At 30.1% G+C, this 25,700-nt stretch overlaps 1 protein-coding gene across 2 annotated transcripts in view; it reads left to right on the top strand.

The window, feature by feature from the left end:
• Positions 1–5,269: 5,269 nt before the first annotated feature.
• Positions 5,270–25,700, top strand: part of CrzR (corazonin receptor) — a 100,184-nt gene continuing 79,753 nt past the window's right edge. Inside the window, exon 1 of one of the 2 annotated variants that reach the window (XM_088274698.1) lies at positions 5,270–6,135. In XM_088274698.1, coding sequence (XP_088130824.1) covers positions 5,563–6,135 — 573 coding nt within the window. In that variant the 5' untranslated portion in view covers positions 5,270–5,562. The remainder of the gene's footprint in view (positions 6,136–25,700) is intronic. The other variant, XM_088274699.1, reaches the window with a different exon arrangement.

The raw sequence follows: 25,700 nt of genomic DNA, 5'->3' as shown, positions 1-25,700 counted from the left end.
AAAAATATGGAAATAAATTCACTTTCATATTTAGACATTGAATAAATGGACTATAAAAACATAAATACTCAAATTTTAAGACAGTCCATTATTTGCAAATAATAATAATAATAATAAAACCCTTATCCGCACCCCAATGGTGCATAGGGCACTGCGTCATATAAACGCAGTGTTATCTTGATCGTTTACACATGAAGGAAAAGTAAAGCCCTCCGCCTCAGGTACCAGTCCAGTGTAATATTGAATAAATACGACAGTGAAAAAATCACTTATATTTATCTTACTCCCCTTGGGAATCGAACCCAGGACCTCCAGAATGGTAGCCGAGCGTGCTGACCATTACACTACGGAGGCGGACAAAAATAAATATTTGCAAATAAAGAAGTAATATAAACATATAACTCTACAAGTTTTGAACCATGTCCTTAAGCTTCCAATATCCATAATCCATGGTTAAGCCATTATGACGTGAAGACTGATCCCATTGACAAAGCAAACATGTATTTATAAGCTAACTCTACTTGTTATATTGTATACACTCGAACGATAGAATATACTATATGTTATACACAATACAATTTCTACTCAAAAGCTTTGTCTATCCTTCTTGTGAATAAACAATACATCATCAAGTTTGCTTCAAATATTTAATTATTATAATATTGTCTTTGAAAACAGGAAAGTATGGAAAACCAGTCTGATGATGTCGGTAACGACGAAACCCGGTCGCTGGTCAAATAAAAATAAAGTGGAAAAGCTAAAAATATTGGTTTTAATCTAATAATATATTAGAAAAGTATGATTAAATAATAAGTAAATTGATAGGTCTGTTTGAATTAACATCTCGACATAGATGAAGAACAATATGGCAGTTAAGGATTTTACAGGGCTTATGACCGGTCATAGGCTGGTTAAGTGATCACTATTTACACACGTTAAGCATTCACTATTTCCCTCATGATGGACAACCACACTACACACAATTTTGGAACTTCTACATATATCATAAATCTCATTTATAAATGGCTCCAGTGAACTCACACGTTTTATGAGTGAGTTCACTGGACACATCTATAGATGGTTTGAGAAAGCTTTTATTTAGCAGCTACACTTTATTTCAGATTTAAATTATGAATAAAAGCGGATAGTAAATCCTTAGACTTAATACAACCCAGCATTATTTTACCATAAATATTTCCCGTTTATTATATAAACGTAAAATTTTATCATTTTACAATTTAATCAAAAATTTTGTATAAACCGCAGGCCGACATTGACGTCATAAGTATAGGTTCTAGACGTAGGTCGTACGCAAACGACCGGATCTTAATATTCTAGTCATTTATGTACATAGGTTGCGTGATCGGATCCCAATTTTGAATGAATCTCGTTCGCTTACGATGATCTCTAGTTCACTGAATCATAGACTCATCGATTTTATAGTAAATTGATGACCTAGGATATAAAATAAAGTTGACAAAGAATATTAATATAAAAATTCAAAATCTCTGGACATTTTTATGATCGTTGGTCATCATTGTCTACATGATGCAATAAATTGTTTACTTGGCAGTCACTTTGTAGTAATATCCATCCATTTTTTTTAATTTCCGTTTAATTTGGTAAAAACAACTCTATTTCATTTTAATTTTGAAACACTTGGTATTGAAAATGTTGCAGAATGCATCAAAACATGCATCTTAAAAGATTCCTAGAAATTGTGGTATTTACCAAGCAACACGATTCATGTATTTTAATTCATTTAAAAAAATATACACTCGTATATACTCGTTTGCTGACACTAGAAATTTCTGAATGATTTTCTTTTAAAAAAATCGTGACTTCGAAATTTCTATTATTCATAAATGAATCCATGAATCAGTAATTATTTTTTTTTTCCTTTTTTAAACTTAAAAATGACATACTTTAAAAATAGGATCTGAATTTTTTTTTTTACTATTTTAATTTTCATATTAAGTATTTGGACACACTCAAAGTGTTGTAAATTATAATTCTCGTTACTTTGTTGTTTATAAATTATTTTTACAAATTAATTGATTTGGCGTTTAATTTATAGAACTCCATTTTAATTTATGTATTCATTTTAAATCAAAGACATTTTTTTTAGTCTACTTAGTTGTATTTTATTAACAAAAACACATGCTTTCGAAGAAATTCGTTTGAATATGCCATAACTAGGCGAAGTTTTTGTCACAATATTAATTTTTGATGCGTTTTTGTTAATAAAATACAACTTAGTAGAATAAAAAATCTGTGTTTGATTTAATATAAATATATCAATTATTTTATCCATTCATATTTTAGGAATCTCCTTTATGTAAAAATATTCTTAAAGATTCTAACATACATTTCAAAAAGGTTTTTTGAATTAAAAAAAATAACTAACCAATTTAATCATAAATGTAACCGACGAAGTAACAAACAGTTGATCTTTTCAATCGAAGCACAAATATAACTTTCGAAATTTGAGTAGTGTAGTTGTCAATCGTGGATAATTGACAAATGTTACACAATAGTATGAAGTGATTATATAAATCAGCCAACGAAAGATCGTTAGCCACGTAATTGCTCAGGCTTTCATCTACGTTGATATATCAAAATTATTAAAAAAATATTGTTACTTTCATTCATGTTTTGTTTAAATATCAACATTTTCTTATTGTTTGTATTTGTTAAGTGTAGATGATTTAAATAAATATATTAATGCCAGTAACATACTACGATACTAATAATAAATGTGTTTCTAGCGTATATTGACTTCTAATCATTTTGCGAAAATACCCTTTCTTTCATAAAAAAACTGACAGTAAGTTGACATAAATTTTGTAACTATTCCGACTGTAAATATTTATGGAGTCATTGTGGTGTAGGAAATAAGGATTTATTTGGGTAAGCGTGGTTTTCTACCTGCGCCAATAGCCTCAAGTTTTCAGTTTTCATATCGATCGGCTGAAACAAAGGGCGCAAAATGAAAAACAGATATTTCAGGGTAAAATGTCATATTTTCCCGTGTTAGCAGAATAATCTTCAGAATAATGGCTGAAAAGGTGAAAATAAAGAGGAATATTTTCAAAATTTTCCCGTGCCTTCTTGAAATTTAGTCAAGTGTGCTATTGTTTTTTTTTATGATTGTTTAAATCCAGTTTCTATGAACACGAAACGATATTTTATGAAATATTATAACATTAGTTTAAAAAAACAATCTGACATTTTGACACAAACGATATTTCAACGTGATAAAGCTTGAACGAAATCTGTGATAGCATACTTTATATAATTAATGAAACTAATTCTTAGCAGTATATTATCAGATGACTTTAAGCACGATATTTTATAAAATTTAATATCGAAAAAAACACATTTCTACTTTGACGTAGCTTAAATATAACATTGATGCTTTGTTTCCAGTATATATTGGAAACGAGATTTCAGATCTTCAATCAAAAGTAAAACGTCTTGTGGTTAATTGTGAGTATCTTAAAGCAGTCTTTTTGCAAAAGACAAACCTTTGTTTATACCGTGTAAAAAAAAACAAAAGCTTAAGCGCGAATTCGGGACACACTCAAGATATTTTAACAAAAAATGCTATTTTATTTCATTAATTTACAAATCATTGTCAAAGCACATTTTCTGAGTAGTATTCTACTTATAACAACAAGTATTTTGGAATAAAGCCTTATCAAAACAGAATATTTCTTCGAATTCATTCATTCAACCCTTTTCCGCACCCCAATGGTGCATAAGGCACTGCATTATAAACACAGTGTTATCTTGATCGTTAACACACGAAGGAAAGGTGATCAGCCTTCCGCTTCAGGTACCAGTTTAGGGTAATGTTGAATAAATATTAGAGTGAAAAATCACTTATATTTATTTGACACACCCTGGGAATCGAACCCGGGACCCCAGAACGGTAGCCGAGCGTGCTGACCATTACACTACGAAGGCGGACTTCTTCTAATTAGCTAATTTTAACGATAGATGATGTCTTTAAACTTTATTATTTCATCGAAAATGTTTCATTATTATGTACATATGTTTAAATATATATCTGAACGAAATTGGATTAATGTGCTTACCAAACATGGACGGAGTGGTGAATGTTACCCAGTGTATAAAATTATTACTTAAACCATGTAATGTAAGGTTGCAAGTCCTGTAAATACCCAGTCTTCCATGTAAGCATCGGAGTACACTTCTTCATTTATGATGAGATGTCAATTGAAAAATTAAATATGACTACTTTTAACTAAACCGGAACGCACTACAGAAAAGTGGAAACAAAATAATGAATGTGGCAAGAAAGATATTTGATGGATCAAGTAAGATGAAAAAGATCGGATCAAATTCAATGATAAAGTGTTAAGAGCGTATGTGAAGAAAATAATAGAAAACTTTCCCAAGTCAATTAAAATACAACGTAAAGGCGAAATTATTGAAGAAATACTTAAAACTTTACATCATAGGAAACTGCTGAAGAATTTTTATTTTTTTGGGTCTGATTTTTTTTTTTAATTCGAAAAATAAAAAGTTAACCTTAATTTCTCATCAACTAAAAGGACAAACCAATGAAGCATTTTAAAGCTCTATTTTTTATATACACAAAAATGACTTTCATCTTTAAACCCTCTTCAACTTTCTGAATCGCCCAATTAACAGCTGTCAGTTGGGTTTGTTTTTATATTGTTCATTATTTTAAAATATTTTTTTATTTGTGACTCAATGCACAAAGTTGTATTACATTAAGTGAACGATGAATAATTAGAAATTGTATTCAACCATACCATACATTTTTATATCAAAAATGGAATTTTACAAGTGCAAAAATGATCACTTTCCAGCAAAACAAAACAATTTAACAAAAAAATACTTCTAAGCAAAACATCTCATCCCAGTCCAAAAATAGCTTTAAAGCAAATGTTTGGTTGTTTCCAAATAATCTTTTATATTTTTTTGATTAGTAACAAAACAATATTTACCATACATTGTTTTCGATATATCATGTTTATGTTAATACAAAAACGTACATTGTTGTGTCGTATAAATTGAATACAAAAATAATGAATGCTTTAAACTCTTAATGTGCGAATTATATCTTATCATTGAAAAAAATGCACATTTTTAACCAAGAAATGTAAGATTACCAAATCATAAGAACGAAGTTTTCATACCAATTTCTTTCAAAAGTACAATGATAGTTGAGTCTGTTTTTCTGTGCTGAAAATTTAAATTGTTATTTTTCGTTTCAGGTTTAATCTTCACTGTTGATGTTACTTCAACTTCGGAGCGTCTTCGAAGAAAATGTGAAAATAAATAAGGATTAAAATGAAAACAAAATGATGTACCGTTGCTTAAGAAATTGTGTATGTGTTAAGAATTTTGTGGCATGTAATATTAATTTAACAACAAGTTTCTCGAATACCTCGCAATGTGCATGACTCGTGAAAAATGTCTTTAATGTTGTGTAATATAAATAGGATAGTTTGAAATATTGCAAGATTATTAATATTGGCATTATGTGATATTTGTCGAATCGCAAAGATGGATGCAACTGACGTTGTTTACCCGATCGAAGTATGCGAGAGTATGGGGGTGAATATTACCCTTAGCAAATACAATCCGAACAGACAGTGGAATATAAATGGAACAAACTTTTCTTGTTTAGAACATGCCCCGCAACTGAGCTATGGAAAATGGATAAAAGTGATAGTTCTTAGCGTTCTCGCCGTACTTTCCTTAATAGGAAACTTGGCTACCATTGTCAGTATCCGGCGGAGTCAGAAAGCTAGGAGGTTTTCTAGGACATCCTGTAGCGCGATATACAGCCTGATCCTTCAACTTTCGGTGGCGGACTTGTTCGTGACAGTGTTTTGCCTGGCTGGGGAGGCGGCGTGGAGCTACACGGTCCAGTGGCTGGCCGGGAACGCGGCTTGCAAGCTGTTCAAGTTCATTCAGATGTTCAGCTTGTATCTGAGTACATTCGTGCTAGTGCTGATAGGAGTTGACCGCTTCGTGGCGGTTAGATATCCGATGAAGAGTCTTTCGACGGCGAGAAGAGGAACTAGTCTCCTAATCTTTATGTGGATCCTGAGCGCCATACTAAGTCTTCCTCAGGTGAGTCCATATGATTACATAAGTTGTCATTTTTGGCAGAAAAATATTATTCTCTTCATTTCTTTAAAGCCCGATGGAAAATGCCTTCATATAATTTATGATCAACTTAACATTGCATTAAATTGACGGTTGATTCCATTGCAATTAGGGCAACAGGTTGTCCTGTACCTTATAGTCAAATCTGATATACAGGCTTATTATTTTAATAAACAGTAATTTTACAAATTATTTATTGTTTGATCATCAATTATATGAAGGCATTTTCCATGCTTCGGGTATCTGAAAACGATAATATCATAGAAATTTTACAGTAAAAAACCTTATTATTTTGACGTCCCTGGGAATCGAAACCGAGATTTCCATAGTTGTAATCAAACGCGGTAATCACAATACTACGCATATGGACAATCGATCGTATTCGCAAATGTATTTTCATTTCATTTTCCTTTTTCAATATAATTGAAAAATCATTCGGAAATAAAGGTATATATCCAATATTTAAATAACAATAGATTTCATCACCTCTTTCATAAAGATATACAAATATAATAAAATGTTGTAATTTGATGATTTTTATGATAAAAGAACTTTGGCCAAAGGTGGTCTGCTTGTAATACTGTAGTACAATGTTCAAAGTGTGTTTTTATTATTTTTAAATCCACGATAAAAACCTATCAGCCAAAACTAAACTGGCAGTACACAACGGAGTCTTGGTTCCGACCCTAATGTTTGTAAGTGAACCATGGAGTTGGCAAAAGAAGGATGAAAATAGACTAAATGCAGTCGAAATGCGATCTTTCAGAAGAATATGCGATAAAATGATGGTTGATAGATGTTCGAATAGTGAAATAAGGATGAATGCAAAGCTGAGACAAGCATTATCGATAAAATTAAGAAAGATGTGTTGAGATGGTTTGGACATGTAGAACGAATGAGTGAGGAAAGAACGGTAAAACAAATTTATGAGGTGAATGTTGTTGGAAAAAGGAGCAGAGGAGTACCGAAAAAACGTCAAGTATGCCAAATACGATAATAGTAGAAAGTGGTCAGGTTAGGAGTCGAAACAATCGGCGGGAATGTATGAGGAGATGCATGAACGTGGAAGAGGCAAAGAATGCTTGCAAGGACAGAGTGGTGTGGCGTTCTTTTCTCTCTGCCTACCCCTGCGGGGAAGTGGCGGGATGGTTAGTAATTTTTTTTTTAAATCCATGATTTAAATAAAAGTCTTTCATGAATCACAAAAGAAATAACATACATTTTTTTCTTATTACATACTATATAAAGTTTCAGTAGCTTTATATTGATATATTTTACATCGCCTGATTAATAATATTCAATGGTGTCTGGATTCTTTGGCTTGGTAACTCTAAAAGTATTGACATAAAACTGTTTGACTAAGAATTTTCATTCTGTATTTCTGATTGATCTATTTTCTCCCAACGTTGAATCAGTCAGTGCAATTTCCAATGCTCAAACGTAATAAAGATAAATTTCTTCTTATTAAATAAGGTTTAAAATGTATTTACTTCATAGGGAAATGAATAAAAAAATGATATTATTTTTTGATTCGACATTAACTTTGTGGAATGACATGTAAATATATTTGTTTTAATTAAGCACTTGAATATACCACTTTAATGAGTTTTATTTATATTTACAACTAGTTTCGGAAAATTACACATGTTTTCATTTGCTGTTAAAAATTAAAATTAAAATTGTGTTTTCGAAAAAAGTCGTTTTTATAAATAAAACCCAATAAAGTGATTTATTCAAGTGTTTTTATTTTTATTATTTAAAAAAAAAATATATGTAATTTTTATTTTTATTTTATTGGAAGGAAGAACAACAGTTACAATATATGATACATACAGAATACAAAAAATAAAATCATGAGTACCAATTATAGTTCTTCACAACTATACATAAGAGAGGTCAATATAAAGGAAGAGACATGAGACAAGGATGAGATAAAGAGAAAAGGAGATGGCAGTGATAGGAAATGAAGAAAAGGAAAGGACAGGGAATAGAATTACTTTTTTAGGTTTATAAGATTTCGAACATAACATAATAAAAATATATGAAAATTGCAGAAATATGTTTGCATGTTTCCGAAGTAAAATAATAAACTTACTGAAATACGAACTGTTGCTTATGTTAAATGTGAAAATCAACAAGTCATTGGATAAATTAAATTTTAAATGTTAAATGAATGGGAAAATTATGGAACAGGTCGATGGTTTTGCATATTAATATAAATCTTATGGGGAAGTATTTTATCAGGAAGGTTATTTTAAAGGGGTAAAAAGATTAATTAAAATAAAGAAAGGAGAGTGAATTTTGCACTGAAATCAGTTATAGAAAAAAAAACATAGCACCGAAAGCTAAACTGGTAGTACACATAGGATTCCTGGCTCCAACCTTTGTGTATAGAAGTGAAGCAAAGAGTTGGTGAAAGATGAATATAGACTAAATACAGTCAAAATGCGATCCCTCAGACGAATGTGCAGCAAAAAGATGTATGATGGATGTTCGAAGGAAATAATGCAAAACTTAATATCAGCATTATTGATAAATTTAAGAAAGGTGTGTTGAGATGGTTTGAATGTGGGGAACGAATGAGTGAGGGAATAAAGGCAAACCAATTTTGAAAGGCTGATGTATTTAGAAAATTAAGCAGAAGACCAAGGAGAACTTGGCAAAATCAGGTTTGCCAAATACTTGAAAGCAGTCAGGTTAGAGTCGAAATATTTGGCGGGTATATATGAGGAGATGCTGAATGTGGAAGAGGAGAATAGTGTTTGCAAGAGTAGCCTGGCGTTCTATGTTTAATAATGGGCCGAATGGTGAACGTTTGAACAAGTGCAAAAAGTGATTACTTAATCCAGCCAAATGTCAAGTAGTAAACCCTGAGATGCTCTGACTTGTTTTCACAAAAACAACAATTGATGATTTATCTTAATATGAGACACCTATAATGTGATATTTAAATATTATTTTTTGTCATCTCAACATAGATGAAGAAGAATATTGATGTTTGGTTATTTACGGGGCTTACGTTCGTCATAGGCTGGTTCAAGTTATCACTTTACACACGTATTTATTTACCAATTCTACCTTTGATTGAAATCCACACTAATTAAAAAAAATTGGAAATTCTATGTATATATATTTACTATAATTAAAGAAAACACTTTGTTTTTTACCACTTGAGTTTTTATTAAAGACTACATGTTTCAGAAGTTAAACTTCCATCATTCAGGTCTGTATAATAACTAAAATATAAAATATAAAATTTTTCTATAAATAAGGAGAGGGGAAAGTAAGGGGAAGGGGTTAGTCAAGGAACGGAGTTTGAAAACAAAGGAAAAATTGAAAGCAATGGCGAAGAATTTTGAAACAATATATTATTTAATAAATTATTATTAGAATTCAGGTTTTTTTGTATTTCTAAATTTTCAAGATAATTCATAATTTGGCCTTTATATGGAACAAGGTGTAATAATTTTAATTTATGAGAGTGAAATGAGTGATTAGTATCTATTATATGATTTGCAAATTCCGAAAAATAATTACTAACAAGACCGCTATGATGTTCTTTAATTCTAATCTTCAAATTTCTCGCAGTTTGGCCAATATATTTTCTATCACAATCTCCACACGAAATTTCATAAACACCACTTTTTTGTAATAAATCAATTTTAGATTTTGAGTTATCGAGGATTTTATGTAAATTATTATTTGTATAATATGCAGGTTGTATATGGGAGGGTAAGATTTTTGAAATATTTTTAGTTATTGAACCCGTATATAAAATTTTTCGCCAAGATTTATTTTTTATTGAATCATTATTATGAGCTGAATATATGTATTTTTTGGTTAAATTATTTTAAATTTTATTTTTTAACATTTTATCTATTAGCGCGCTATTATACCCGTTGTTTTTTGGTATTAGTTTAATTGTGTTTAATTCACGATTATAATTTGAGTTACTGAGGGGAATATTAATTCCTTATTTATAGAACAATTTTATATTTTATATTTTAGTTATTATACAGACCTGAATGATGGAAGTTTAACTTCTGAAACATGTAGTCTACAATAAAACTCAAGTGGTAAAAAACAAAGTGTTTTCTTTAATTATTGTAACATGTCTTACCACAAAGTTTATGCCGAAACAATAAATAAAATATATATTTACTATTCACATACGATACATGGTGCTTAAATTCACTAGAATTTCACTAGAGACATCTATGGTGAAATAAAAGACGCTTTTTATTAAGCAGAATCTCTTTCATTTGTATTTTTTGGTCAATAAAAAGCTTTTTCTATCTCACCATAGGTATTTTTCTTCATCTTATTGAGATGTCAAAAAATAATGAAAAAAATATTCCTTATTGAAGATAATCCAGAGTTGTGAACAAGTATTCGGACACACTCAAAATGTGATAATTTCAACATGGATGTAAGAATATCAGGATACCTCTTTGTAAAGTATTCAAAACCCGGTTTCATTTTTCAGTGAATAAATTGGTCATCAATAAAGCGGTGAGAGTAGGGATTGTGTTACGATTTATTGCATTTCTCTGGTATTGAAAGCATTTTTCATTTAGATCCGGTGCAGTTTCCAATAAATTGCGAGTTATTGCTTCGGTAAATTGGCGCAGACATACCCAGCCTCGGACAGTAGCGCCATTTAATATACTTACGAGTATAAGCTATTTAAATATAAAAATACAAGATAAAACATAATGAGTGTATCCAAATACTTGTTCACAAATCTGGATTATCTCCAATTATTGGAGTTATTTATCGTATTATTTTTTGACATTTCATCAAAGATGAAGAAAAATATAAAAAGGCTGGGCATTAACGGGGCTGACGACCTTCATGGGCTGGTTTAAGTGATCACTTTACACACGTGTAACATTCACCAAATCTACCCATTATTGACAACCACACTACTAAAATTCTTGAAAGTTCCATATATATGAACCAATTTAGAAACCTTGTTCATGAATCACTAGAACTTCTCTAGATGCATCTATTGGTGAGACGAAAATGAGATGGTGAATATTACACGCGTGTAAAGTGATCACTTAAACCAGCCTATGACGGTTGTCAGCCCCGTAAATGCCCAGACTTCCATATTCTTCTTCATCTTTGATGAGATGTCAAAAAATAATATGGAAAATACAAGATAACTTTTCAGTTTATTGATGTAAACACAATTTTCGAAATACATCGAAACATATGTCACAATAGATTTCATGAAATATTAGTTTTTACCAAGTAAAACAAAACTTTTTGAGTGTGTCCAAATACTTGTTCACAAATCTGGGTTATCTCCAATTATAGAAGTTGTTATTCATGTTATTTTTTTACATCTCAACAAAGAATGTTACACGTGTGTAAAGTGATCACTTAAACCAACCTATGACGGTCGTAAGCCCCGTAAATGCCCAGACTTCCATATTCTTCTTCATCTTGTTGAGATGTCAGTAAATAAGTAGAGCATAAATTAATAATAAACACAACTTTTTAGACTTATGTTTTGAATTGATATTTTTGATAGATTATTTTTAAAAGATTTTAAAAGATTATTTAAAAAATAATAAAATAAAAAGTAAGCAGTTTTTTCCATATATTTATTGTTACTAATATAATAATCAGACTGGTGACTGTCTAGACAAAATTTATTCACGAGTTATATACACAATAAGTACCTACTGGATTTTTTTTAGATTTCAAAGAACACACGACTTCTCCATACCAATCGGTGGTAGAAAGAGTTTGCAACCAAGGGCTCCAACAGATTGAAGATTTTGAAGAAACGGACATTTACATTTTTATTTATAAAGTTATTTGAAAGTTAAATGAGAAAATCAATTTATGAGAGAAATTTTTGTTGATTTGCGAAATCCGTGAAATGCTAAATAGGGAAAAGCACTCGTTGTTTTGGTTACATTTAATTGTGGGTATGAATTATTCATATCCCACAAATATAAACCGCTCTGCAATAATAATTTATATTCAAGTTCAATAAATTGAATTTATTGGGAGCGTTCACTGTTTGGGAACAATAGATATTCGTTCAATCCAGAAGCTTTTAAAAGCAGGTGTGATTTACAAATTCTTCTACTGCTTGGTTCTTGATTAGCGCCAAATACATTATTCGGAGAGATTTTATCCAGCTGCGGAGAAATCTGGCTGAAATATCATGAAGTTAACAAGATTTCACCGTTCACATGTCGAATATGCTTAACTTTGATTTACGTTATAACGTTATTAACTTTTTATAAAGTTTTTTAGCAAACTTAAAGCTCGTAATAAAATGAAATAATTAAAAAAGTATAATTTCACTTCATCATTGAAATATTGAAATTCGTGTTTTCTATTTAGAATTTTGAAAGCTGTTCCGCCGCATACCCAGATCTGATACGGAAGCATCTAAGCTTCCAGGCAGACTTCTTGTGCAAAGTATTTTTTGTTGTTTTCGTTTTATGAACTGAAACAAAATAAAATTGTATCCAGATGTTACTGTGGAATTTACATGTAAAGGTTCTAATATTCTTGTCAATGTCCATCTAAATAAATACAAGTTTGTTAAACCACCACCATTTTTTTAGAAGTGTCCCGTTAAGAAAAGTTTTGTTTTTTTATTATTTTTAAAATCCCGTCACTCAGTTTCAAGTATGTACCTCAACAAACAAAATTAACTCTACCAGACCGTCAACCGCGAGTGCGAGACGCTGGATAGTCCATAAAAACTTAAAATTAATAAACTGTGATCTGTAATCTTTAATCTTCTGAAGAGAACTTAGTATTCACACCTCACACATAGAATAGTTCGCACCTCATCAGTAAAAAAACCTTTAAATATAACTGTTTTTTTTATATTAATTTTATGTTTTACACCAAATACTCTATTTTTCAATGACAAGTTGTAAATATATAGGACATTGAATTTTAAGATACATAAGAAATCCGGAAAATCTTATATCATCAATTTTAAATTGAAAATATTTTATTTGATTCAGACATCTCACGTGAGATCTTCAAATCAAATAAACTTCACCAATCCTTTCCTTTTTTTAAAAAAAAAAGAGGTTTCAAATAAACTTTAGCTCAAAATGAATTTAGGATGTAAAAACAATCTCAAAAATTGTCATTTTTTATCTCCTTTGAGGAGCTGTTAAAATAGGGCCTTTGACTCAAAAGATGAACAATTTTTTACTCTTTTATTTAAGGAGTTCGTTACATTTACTGAATCGTGTTCAACGGGTAGAAATGGTAGGTAGAAATTAATGACTTTAAAGAAATCCAAAAAAACTCTGTATTTTTTCACTGGCATCATTTTCAAAAGAGACGTTAATTGGTAAAATGAAAACATTTTTTGTTTATTCCGGATGCAAAACTTTGTTTGCCATAATTTGTTAACAAAAACGTATATTATACAATACAATAATAGAACAATATTTTGAGTCTGTCCAAATCTTTGATCGCAAATCCGCGGTATTTTTAGGGTGAAATGAAATAAGGGAATTAACATATAACGTTAAGTAGTGATGTATTTATTCCGTCTCACGTTCTGACCACTCTCAAGTATTTGAAATACTTGATCATGCCAAGTTTTTCTCAATCTTTCTCAGCTTCCGTTTTCAAACAACATTCTCCTCATTAATTTGTTTTACCGTTCTTCCTTCACTCATTCGATTCACGCGGCCAAACCATCTCTACAAATCTTTCTGATTTGTTGATTTAATTTATAAATCAAATATACGATTGAATCTTAAAAATAGGTTTATCGTTTAATTTGTACAACTCCATTTTGATTTACTTATGTATTTATTGTTAAATCAAACACAGACTTTTAGAGTCTACCAAGTTATATTTTATTGTTAAAAAAACACATAGAAATAAATATTGTGGCGATTTTTTCGCCTAGTTATTGCATTTTCAAACGAAAACGTTCGTTTCGAAACGATGCGCATTCGTTTAAAAATGCCATAACTAGGCGAAACAATTGTCACAATAGTAATTTTTATGGGTTTTTTTAAGAATAAAATACAACTTAGTAGACTGAAAAAATCTGTATTTGATTTAACAATTTATACACAAATATTAATAGGTAGGTAGGTACCTATATCTTTTGTATCAATGTAACTACTTAGGCACGTAAATATTCAATGGGTGCCTTCTCATTTCGATGAAAAAATTGAATAAATACAATAATTTGTTTTCGTATTTTTCTATCTTGTATATATTTTCACACCACTTCGCTTTCCCATTTGCACTAAATTTCACACATAGGTATCGTGCAATATACGATTTTCTGTGAGGGGAAACCCGATTAAGGCGACATAGTTATTCAAGAAAAAGGCGCTCACGTATGAGCGTAATGAGAAAAGTCTCGCGCAGTCCCATCGTATTTATGGTCACCGAAGTTTATTATCAAATTTGCGATTCTAAAGTGGCTCCGCTATTCTTCATGAATCTTGTATTTCTCAGAATTTTAATTTGGAAATTTATTCACCTTAATGAGATGATAATTTGGAAATTTGCTTCACCGAAAAAATGTCTTTTTAAATTAATGAATAATTGTACATAATTGCCGTCGCGAAATTTAAGACATTTGAAGAAAACACTTCAAAGCATTTGTTGACACTTATCAACAAACAATACGGGTTTACTCAGAAGAAAAATTAGTATTTTTTGTCCTTTGAATATTTTTTTATTTTAATTAACGCCCTTGTCTTATTTTTTTTAAATTTATTTAATTTGAAAAAATTATGTTTATCAAATAATTATTGCATTATCTTATTTGAGATAATGATTTTTCTAAAGTATTATAAATTTTCAACTTGATTTTTATTTTTTTTTAATAAATTTTTCTTGTTTTGTTTCATCAAAATAAAACACTCTCCTTATCATTCATCACTTACTTTCTGTGATACTACTAACTTTACTTCACGACTATTGGTTTCGAAATAATCATTTTATCATCAGGTCAACCTGCAGTTGAAATGATAAATTTTCGATTCGGAAAATAAATATTATTTTAACTAATTTTCTCTTTTTAAATAATTTAAAAAACTCTACTAATCATTCATTGTAATGATAATACTAGTTAAAAACTCGACCATTGGTTATTCCGAAATCGATAGTCATGAAGAAAAGTTTTTAAGTGGTATTACACAAAAAAAAAGATGAATGATTGGGATTATGCTATATAACCATACTACAAACTTTTAAACAATGCTTTCAATATACAAAATATTTTAAAAGAATCAATTAATGAATATAACTTATCTCCTTTGAATTATTGAATTAAAGTTTAGTCACTATTAAACTTTTTTATGTTGGCCACAGAAATCAAAAGAGCAGGTTGCTGATATGATGGGTCTGTATAAATATTCGTTATCTTATAATTGAAATGTAACTTTATTTTAAATCACTTTAAATATTTTATTGTAACATAATATTGTCTACCGGTTTTGAAGGTAACAGCTTTTTTATCAAATCTGATTAATACTAAAATACTATCTACTAAACAATATTCAAAATATTTTGATGGTTAGGTATAGAAGCTTAGGACGATCTCAAGTGGTCTATTTTTTTGTGTTGATTGGCAGTCACGGTCAAAAGGGATCAGAGATAATGAGTGATTGGAAACATATTTAATAACGGACTTTAATTATGTTATAATTAAATATTTATAGTGATTTTAAAACAAAGTTACATTTTAATTATGAAATGGAAAATCACAATGTTAGTGCTTCAAATATAAAATATATTTGTTATATTATTCTTTTTTACTATTTACGATCAAAAATACATAGTATTACTGAATTAAGTGTACGGTTTGCACGAAAAAAATCCAAACGTCCAAATTAATTTTAATATTATTATTTATCTATGTTTTAATCCATCAATTAACTTTTTTATAACTCCTTAGTGGGTACAACTCATAATTTGTAAACACAGATTTGGGTTCAATTAAAATATTGTGAATTATTATGTAAATGAACGGTTTCGGTAATATTCAATTTATCTACCGAATGACGTGTTCTTGTCCAATGTACCCTCCTCGTCTGCTTATTCAGGACTTGGTGGTAACTGCTCACACCCTCTGGTTCCCACAACTATCCCTTTGCCTACAATAAATCTCTCCCTTGACCTGTTGGATAACATTTATATTAGAGGTATACCTAACAAGGGTGAATTCGACGAGAATTTGCATCAATTTAATTTGTATCCATGAGGTTTCCATCTAGTAGCAGGACTACATGATATTATTGGCAACATTTTTGGGTGCGTTCAAATCCTTGTTTACAAATCTGGGTTTCTGTATAAAGAATCTATTTTTACATGTAGAAATAACTCTTCTAGAATTCCAGATTTGTAAACAAGGATTTGGACACGCCCAAAAATGCTGTGAACAAAATAATCTGGTGAAATCATGAAAATGAAAAATCATGTTTTCAGGTGTTTTCTATTATATAAAATAACCCAGCTAGGATATAAAAGCTTTCTCAAATCAACCACAGATTGTTGCCATAAACTTAAACAAACAGCATCATGAGATACATTTATGCGTATTTGGATTTCAAAAATAGGAAAACTTTTTCATTTATTGTTTGGCAGTCACTTTGTGGTAATATATTTCCATTTTTAATTAAGAGTTTTTATAAATATCACATTTTTTTAAATTTACTTTGACACGTATTTCAAAACATTCCGTATCAATCAATTTTAAGAAAAAAATGATATATACCAAGTAAAACTTAAAGGAAAAATGTATGTTAGTTTTTTACTGACATTTCTTGGAGGAACTACATTTTATATAATAAAATAACAGTTTGTATATATTTTTTAACACAAATTTTATTTGACCAGTGATCTGTTTTTGTCGTAATCGACATCATCACCCAGTCTGATGATGTCGGTTGCAACTAAACCCGGTCGCTGGTAAAATAAAGTTTATGTGGAAAAAACATTAAAGTTGTTATTTTATTAAATATAAATGGATGGATATAACCACAAATTGCCGAATCAATCAATGAAAAAGGCTTTTACCGTTTTTGAATTTTATTAAAAGTAGTATTCTCCAAGTAAACCATAAATTTAAAAACGGTTGGAACAAATCATTCATTGAAATAATAGTTACTTCTCCTGCTATTAGTGATTTATAGGAGTTGTCGTTGTTATAAGATATGCTTTATTTAGATACTAATTAAACCTAGCACTCAACAATACTAATTTGAGGTAATATCTAACTATTATCAATAAACCCTTGAGATTAGAATTTGAACTATTGTAATTACTCGAATTATGTACAACAGACCTACTAATAGTCATAACAATGATTATAAATTTAATCAAGGAACCAACGAGATTATCCCATTCAGGGGTACAAATAAGAACCCAATGTACAGAACTTACCTTAAGTACGTATTGTGGGACAATTAAATTAAAGTGAACCTACGTAATTATCTCTAATCAAATTAATTAGGAAGCAAACTAATGGAGCAAGTGTGTGTTTCAAACAACCATGTGTGTACCTTATAACGTAATAATTGAATTGTATCCTTTACCCCAGAATTAAATATAGCCTCACTTCCAGGTAAAATTTATCAACCGGCTTAGGTCAACTATGCCGTACAAGGTAACTCAAAAAATCTAATTTTTAATTAAAATACTTAACAATATTTAAATTGTATTTTAAATATTGTAATGAAGTGGAATATGTATTTATAATCTATTGTAACGATCGGTGACAGATCTACGTAGAAGGTTGCTAGTGACCAAAATAAACTGTCCAAAAATTGCCCAAAATAAAAATTACTGTTGTTTACTTTCCTCGCTCAAAATGTCTGAAAATTATGCATGCTCCGAAGAGCGCTTGTGCACTACACGGAATTTTCCCGTATAACAATCCGGTTTTTTTTTTAAATAAAGGCGACTACGATAGTTTAGCGTAATGGAATTTACGCGTAACATGATCACGCACCGATCAAGAGCACAGATGTAAAGGAAGATGGACAAAAGCACAAACCAATCCAAGCCAATCATCCGTTTTGTCACGCCAACTAAAGTGCCGGACGGTAAGATTTCGTGTAGTGCACAAACGCCCGAAGGGTGGTTTTTAAATAACCTAAAAATTCATAGAAATATGGTAGGTACGTTATAATAATGCAGAGCTTACGATAATCGCCGTGCAGTCAGTCGCATATTCACTGATCGACTGCGCGAATCGTAGCGTAAATAATTTTATTTTATTTTATTTTATTTGGGATTTTTACAGCCAAAACAATATATTATACAACATTAATTAACAAAACTATGGCCAATTAAAAAAATCCTTCGATAATGCTATTCTTATGAAAGTTATGTTGGTTGGGGTGAGTGTGTGTGTGTGTGTGTGTGTGTGAAATAATCATATGAATGCAGATTTTAATTGCTGTATTGCTTCCACACAGTTGAGGCACGCAGTTGTTGGAGTGAATTGAATAAATTGTTTCAGGTAAACATAAAAAAAACACACACGGTGATATGGATCGTTCGACCATTGGATTTTAATTCCAAGGATTTTACCGTAGATTTCAGAAGTATTTGTCAAAACAATAAATTGAAGATTACAGAATATCTTAAAACAAAAAATGCTGAAGTATTTCTAAGTATTATAATCAATAGTACAAATAATATGAAACTCATTGTTTGAATAATTATCAAGATATCATGTGCAACAATGTTTTGGTGGATATTAAATCCCTGTATTAGGTCCGGTTAGTATGACATACAATGAAGTGAATTGATATATAAGAAATTCTACTTTTATAAAATAAGATATATAAGATAATTTTCGTTATACGTGGTGATACTTCAACGTGATTTTTTGTACTGATAATGCATAAAGTGTGTGACCTGTATTACACAAATCATTGAGAGATTAAAAAATGTTTAAATAACCAAGAGGTACAATTTTTTCTTATTATAACTCTTGTTGTGATTTAAAAGAAACATTTATGGATATTTTTACGAGAAAGGTATGCAAATTAAAAAAAAAAGTGTCATTATTAAAATGGACTATTTCTTACTGGCGTCGATTCCGACGCTCATTTAAATTTACGACTGTCTGTTATATTGTTGGAATTTTTTCTTTGTTTTCCCCAGAAAAGTAAATATTTGTTTTCTGCTTTGTCCGTTTGAATAAACTGTTTGACTTTCAACTGTGCGGTGAGGCTGGTTTATTTTTAAGTAATCAAGTATTTTTATTCTGAAGATGTGAGTATTTTTTTTATTATTATTAATACACGTTGAAAAACAATAATTGAAACATGTTAAAAATATATTTTTACGGCTGGAGTGACTTACCATATATATTTTTTTTTATTTTAAATTTTATTTAATAGTAGCAGGGAGAATAATTTATATTTATTAAAGAAATATTGTTTTCTGTACAAAACAAAAGATGTGACTCAAAAATATCTATTCATTTGTATTGAAAGGGCTTCTTGTTAACAAATATATAAAACATTCTGTATCAAATGTATTGTGTCCCGTATAATACGTATACAGATATATCATATATATGTTTCAAAGTAAACCAACTGAAATAATTATATTTTAAAAAATGCCCTTCATAAAAAGAAAAAAATGTATATCTCGTATTTCAGACATCTGAATTTAATATTTGTGAGTTTTCATTTTTGTGATTTTTAATATTCGTATTCGCACGACAATTGTAAAGGAATTCCTTTTCTCGTACATGCGTCAATCTCGTAGATGGCTCAAAGGTCTTTTTTATTCCTTAGAGGAATCATCTACTTAGGCTTTCACTAACGTAAGTGAAATGTTTCACCCTCTCAGATATCCATTGTTTTATTCGTATCCTTTTCAAAAATATGATACAATGAGAGAATATTATTTTAAAGTCAACATAATCAATTATAAAATATATATATATTTTTTAAATATAAAATAAATTAAAGAAAAAACACATGTGGCCATGGTGGGGCTGACATCGAAGATCCATTAGGTTCTTTCTACTCACTACTAAAAAGTATCTCTGATTGTGTCCACCCACAAACAAATCGATTAACGATCAGACACACAACCTACGGGCGCGATATTAAATTGTTTCTCAAATGCATGCTAAATTCCGATGACAGAACGGCCCAAGGAAAAGTAGGCCTCCACGGCAAACGCACGGTCCTCGTTTGTCCATGACATGAATTACACTTAATTGATCCCAACAAAAAAATAGATCCCTTGCTTTTGAACGCGCTATATTAACGCACTCTAGGAGTAACTCTCACTTTGTAGCCAAAGTTTCAAATAAGGAATTAACTGCACCCCACCCTGTATTTGTATGTAGTTAAAACCTTGAAATATAAGAAATATTATTTCATATATTTCAAGGTTTACAACAGTACGTATTTTAATACTTAGTCAAAAAAATATAAACTAATTTAGATTGCTAAAGTTGAAATATTCTATCGTTAGTAAATAACTCAGTACAACGTTCTTTAAGAAAAATGAATCTACGTGTATCCTTGTAGGAAGAGAATAAAGCAGCAATATCCTGCGGTAAGAAGTTACATAAAGCGTAGATTCTTTGTCCAGATTTGTATGACTATTTCTGTTATTCTGATTTATCTAGGATATTGAAAGCCTTATATGGCATCGATTCGCATAAATTTTTGGATAAGTGGTTAACCAGACTTTTATATGTCAAATGCTTGAATTGATCGGGCAATACTTTATTTTATGGTACTTGAAGATCAAATGAAGAAACTTTTGATAATAGGTAAAGAACGTTTTATTGAAAATCAATCTCAAAAGAGATCCATCAGTTATATAGTAAAAGTAGTTACGTACAAAATTTTACAAATTGACAAAGTTTATTGCAATATTTTGTATGTGTAAATAAATAAATAAATTTTGTAATAAATAAATATCCTTCGTACTTTATTGGCGCTGCTATATCAATGGCGATGGATTTACTTGTTCTGTAGAAAAGGAAACGAGACAGTTTGGTTTTTAAGTATTTTATTTTCCAAAATATTTTCCTAAATAGACTTTAGTGGCAGGCTTGATGAAAAATCGCCGGTCGAAACTCAAAAACTGAATATTTATTTATATTGTTACTTAAAACTTTGTTTAAAAAAAAGATTAGTTGAAAGTACGGAAATGACGTACCTGAGTTGTCTACTTTGACCACCCAATCTGATGATGTACCCAAAGAAAAATCAACCTACTTATTGATTTTTTTAACCTTTGATTTCCTTTATTTTTTTGCTAAACCAAAAAAAGAAAGGTATTTTTATAATTATTTTAAATACTATAAAACTGTATATCCTTGGCATCTAGTTGCTATTGTAAAAGAGTAAATTGTTTAAAGTATTTTCAGCGAATCTATTCATTTATTGTTTAATTACTGAATAACACCAATTCAATAAAATAAAATAAAAAAAGAATTTAAATTATTTTTAACGAATATTCTTTTTTATTGTCATTTCTCAAATATCACCAATACAATAAATTAAAAAATAGAGGGCTTTAATTATTTTCAACGTAATTTTTTTTTATTGTTCATTTCCCGATTATCATCCATGCGGTAAATTAAAAATATATGGAGTCAAAATTATTTTCAGCGAATCAATTTTTTCATTGTTTATTTCCCGAAAACCACGAAAACAATGAACAAAAAAATAAAGACCAAGAATTTTTTTCCTGTAAATTTCCCAAAAATCACCTTATTTCATTTAAATGCTCCGAGTTATCAAGCATTTTGTACAATTTCCTTTATGAACTCAACTAATCCATCTTATTCAACCATTGCGATAAAACATTAGGTATGCATCAAAGATGGGATTATTCTTAAAAATGATTGATGGAAGGGTCTCGTTTAGCTTAACCACAGCTTGAAAGCTCTATTTACCGCTCACGGCAAAAAGCATTCCTTCTTAAAATATCCATTTATTTTCCGAATTTTGACAAAGACGACAGATTTTTGTCATGAAATCGTACCTTTGTCACTTGTGATCTTGTTGAAATCTGCAGTCAGTCGTTCAATAAAATATGATGAACTTATGATGTAGTTAAATATGCATGAGATTTATAAGCAGGATAAAAATAAATATTTGATATATATACTGTCAATCGGAATGCAACCAAAAGATGGTACAGTTGTTGGTACGGGTATATTGATTTTTGTTTTCTTGACTATATTGGCACTCTATACTTGAATAAACAAAACTTACTAGAGAAGAAAGGTGTATGATAATTTTGAAACAAATTTATTTTGTTATTTTTATGATAAAATATTTCAGAATAAACGCTTTAATTTTTTTAAATGTTTTTTTAAATAACACCATGTACAGAACGAGTTTAGATTGAATTTAATATTAAGATAATTGAAAGGGCAAAGGTAACAAAACAACCCTTTTGTAGTATGTATTTGATGAAAGCAGACTGTATGTAATCGAAATGCGATCCCTCAGACGACCGTGTGGCAAAACGATGTTTGATAGATGTTCGAATGATGAAATAAGGAATGAATGCAAAGCTGAGATAAGCATTATGGATAATATTAAGAAAAGTGTGTTGAGATGTTTTGGACATGTAAAACGTATAAGTGAGGGAAGAACAAGAAATTTATGAAGCGAATGTAGAAGCAGAGGAAGACCTAGGAAAACTTGGCATAACTAAATCAAAGTATGTCAAATAATTGAAAGCAACCGGCCCAGGAGTCGTAAAAATCGTCAAGTATGTATGAAAAGATGCATGAATGTGGAAGAGGCGAAGAATGTTTGCTAAGACAGAGTGGTGTGGAGTTTGATTCTCTCTGCCTACGAGAAGCGACGTGATAGTTAATTAGTTTTTAGTTATTTTTAAATAAATTATAAACAATATTAACAAACCTCTTTTGATATCAGTAAATATACTTCATTATTTCGTCCTTTCGCTATTAAAGGACCAAGTTAGTGGACTTGACTTAGACTTCAATCCTCTAAGCCGCAAATAAAGCTATTTGGAAGTGCTTAACATAAGTTTAAATGACTACAGAACCAATCCTACTAGAATTAGCCACACTAATTAAGGCGTATTCATGAAACTTGTGGTTCATTATAGCGCTACTGACGCCCATCTGCATACAATGGTGTCATTAGTTGACATAAATTCATTTGTATAGGACAGAGATGGCGAACCTTTTTGAGCATGAGAATTAATTTTTTTCTTAATATGCGCGTCCCACATGCCATGGACATAAATATGCATGCAACGTTTGTGTAACTACAGATTTTTAATTATTTTTAAAAAATTAAACACTTTATTATACCACTTGATGAGTATTATTTATATATACGACTATTTTCGAAAACTTACAGATGTTTTTTTCTTTTAATTTTTACCAGAAGATAAAAACATCTGTAAGTTTTCTTTTAATTTTTACCAGAAGATGAAAACATCTGTAAGTTTTCAAAACCAGTCGTATATATAAATAAAACTCATCAAGTGGTATATTGAAGTGTTTAATTTTTAAAATTTAATCAACATATAATTCCACAAAGTTAATGCCGAATCAATAAATAATATCAGATTTTTTTTATATATAAACAATGCATTAATACTTCGAAAAAAATAGGTAAGTACTTATTAACGGCAAAACAAAATAAATAAATAAAAAATAGACTTAATAAAATAATTGTCGTCAAGAAAAGGCGATTCAGTTGGCTTGGCCATGTACTCCGCATGCCTCCTGAGAGCCTTAATCAAGCTTGCCTCTTTTACGAGGCATCAGGTTTGCGCCGCCCAGGACTACCACTGCAGACAATTTGTCGGCAGTTCTCGTCAGAACTTCGGGACGCGGATCTGACTTGGGAGGGTGCAAGGGAGCTGGCAGCTGACAGAAAAGCTTGGAGAAAGTTTGTGGACTCCAAACACTCCACCTAGGGAGCGGATATGGTTTAGTAATAATAAAATTTTAAAAAATCAAACTTTATTGTTATTGATTTTTTTGTTGTTGGGTAAAAAATGTTTTTTTTTTATAACGGGTTCAGAGCTGGTAGCTTTTATTAGGATACAAACAATAGTGCTTTTGCCTGTAAGTCCTATTTTTTTCATGCAAAATTGTCTCACGTGCCACCTGTGGCACGCTTGCCACTTGTGGCACGCGTGCCATAGGTTCGCCATCCCTGATATAGGACAATGCCTTCAAATTTTCAAGCAAACCAGATATGATTACATGCATATTATTGGTGCAAATTATTACTTCCAGACTAAAAAAATTTTTTTATTAAATTTCTACTGTAAACTTATCTTAAATAATGTATAAATATATTAAAATTTATCCGCCTCCGTACTGTACTGGTTAGCGTAATTGTCTACTTTACTAGAGGTCCAGAGTTCAAATCCAGTTAAAAAAAAAATTAAATTCAGTTTTAATACTAAATACCACTACTATCGAAACACGTGTCACAATAGATTTCAATAAAAAGTGGTGTTAACCAAGTAAAACTGAAATAAAAAATTGATAGATTTTACCACAATGTGACTTTGATAATATAATTAATTATTGATGAAATATATTAAGTTTCTTTCAAATTTTTGTGGAATATTACCTTGGACTGGTACCTGAAGCTCAGTGTTGATCACATTTCTTATTTACGATGATATCGATAAGATAACACTGCAGTGCCATATGCATCGCTATGTGAGGATGATGGTTGGGTTTGAGGAGAAAGAAATCCATATTTAAATTATTAAAATATATTTTTCTTTTTTGGTATCTGACTCATAAGACTAATTATATTGTTTTCATAAAATTTTTAATTGGCATTACAAAATATAATTCTCGGTGTCCATTATTTTTTTTAGAACAAACGAGGAAAAATGATATCGTTCGTGTAACTTTTGATATTGAAATATAAAATATTATCAAATCGAAATATATTTGAATGATCAAAAATATAAGGGTGAGATAAGCTTTATCAAAAAAAAATAAGAAAAATATATTTAAATGGTTTGGACATGTGAATCAAATGAGTGAAGAAATAACAGGAAAATAAATTTGTGAGACATATACAATTTAGAATAGAAGTAGAAAAAGATCGAAAAAAACATGACATTATCACGTAATTCAGATTATTGAAAGTGGTCAGGTGAGGAGTCGGAATAATCAGCGTGTATGTTGGAGCGATGCATGAATGTGGAAGAGGCGATGATTTGAAGACAGGATGGTATGGCGTTCTATTATTTTTTCCTACCGCCGCAGAGAAGTGGTACGATGGTAAATTAGTTATATGGTTAAATATTGTTATATGTAGGAGTATTCAATTCTAATCGCAGCAAGTTTTTCAATTAATAGTAATTTCGATACCCATAAAATCGGGTTGAAATATAAATAAATTATGATGGGTACAAAATATGAACGGTCTGCTTTGATATAAGGATCTCAACTCTGATTGATCGAAAAATTTGTAATGGAAAGTAGAGGTAGTAAATCATTTTTCTATCTCTACTTAATTGCTATACGATATTTTTTATCCAACCTTCAA

Source organism: Brachycentrus maculatus, unplaced genomic scaffold (genome assembly GCF_059751285.1).
Source record: "Brachycentrus maculatus isolate JH-2025_06_01 unplaced genomic scaffold, ASM5975128v1 h1tg000708l, whole genome shotgun sequence".
NCBI classification, from domain to species: Eukaryota; Metazoa; Arthropoda; class Insecta; order Trichoptera; family Brachycentridae; genus Brachycentrus; species Brachycentrus maculatus.
Note: the sequence above shows the minus strand (reverse complement) of the source record. Positions and strands in the feature narration are given on the sequence as shown.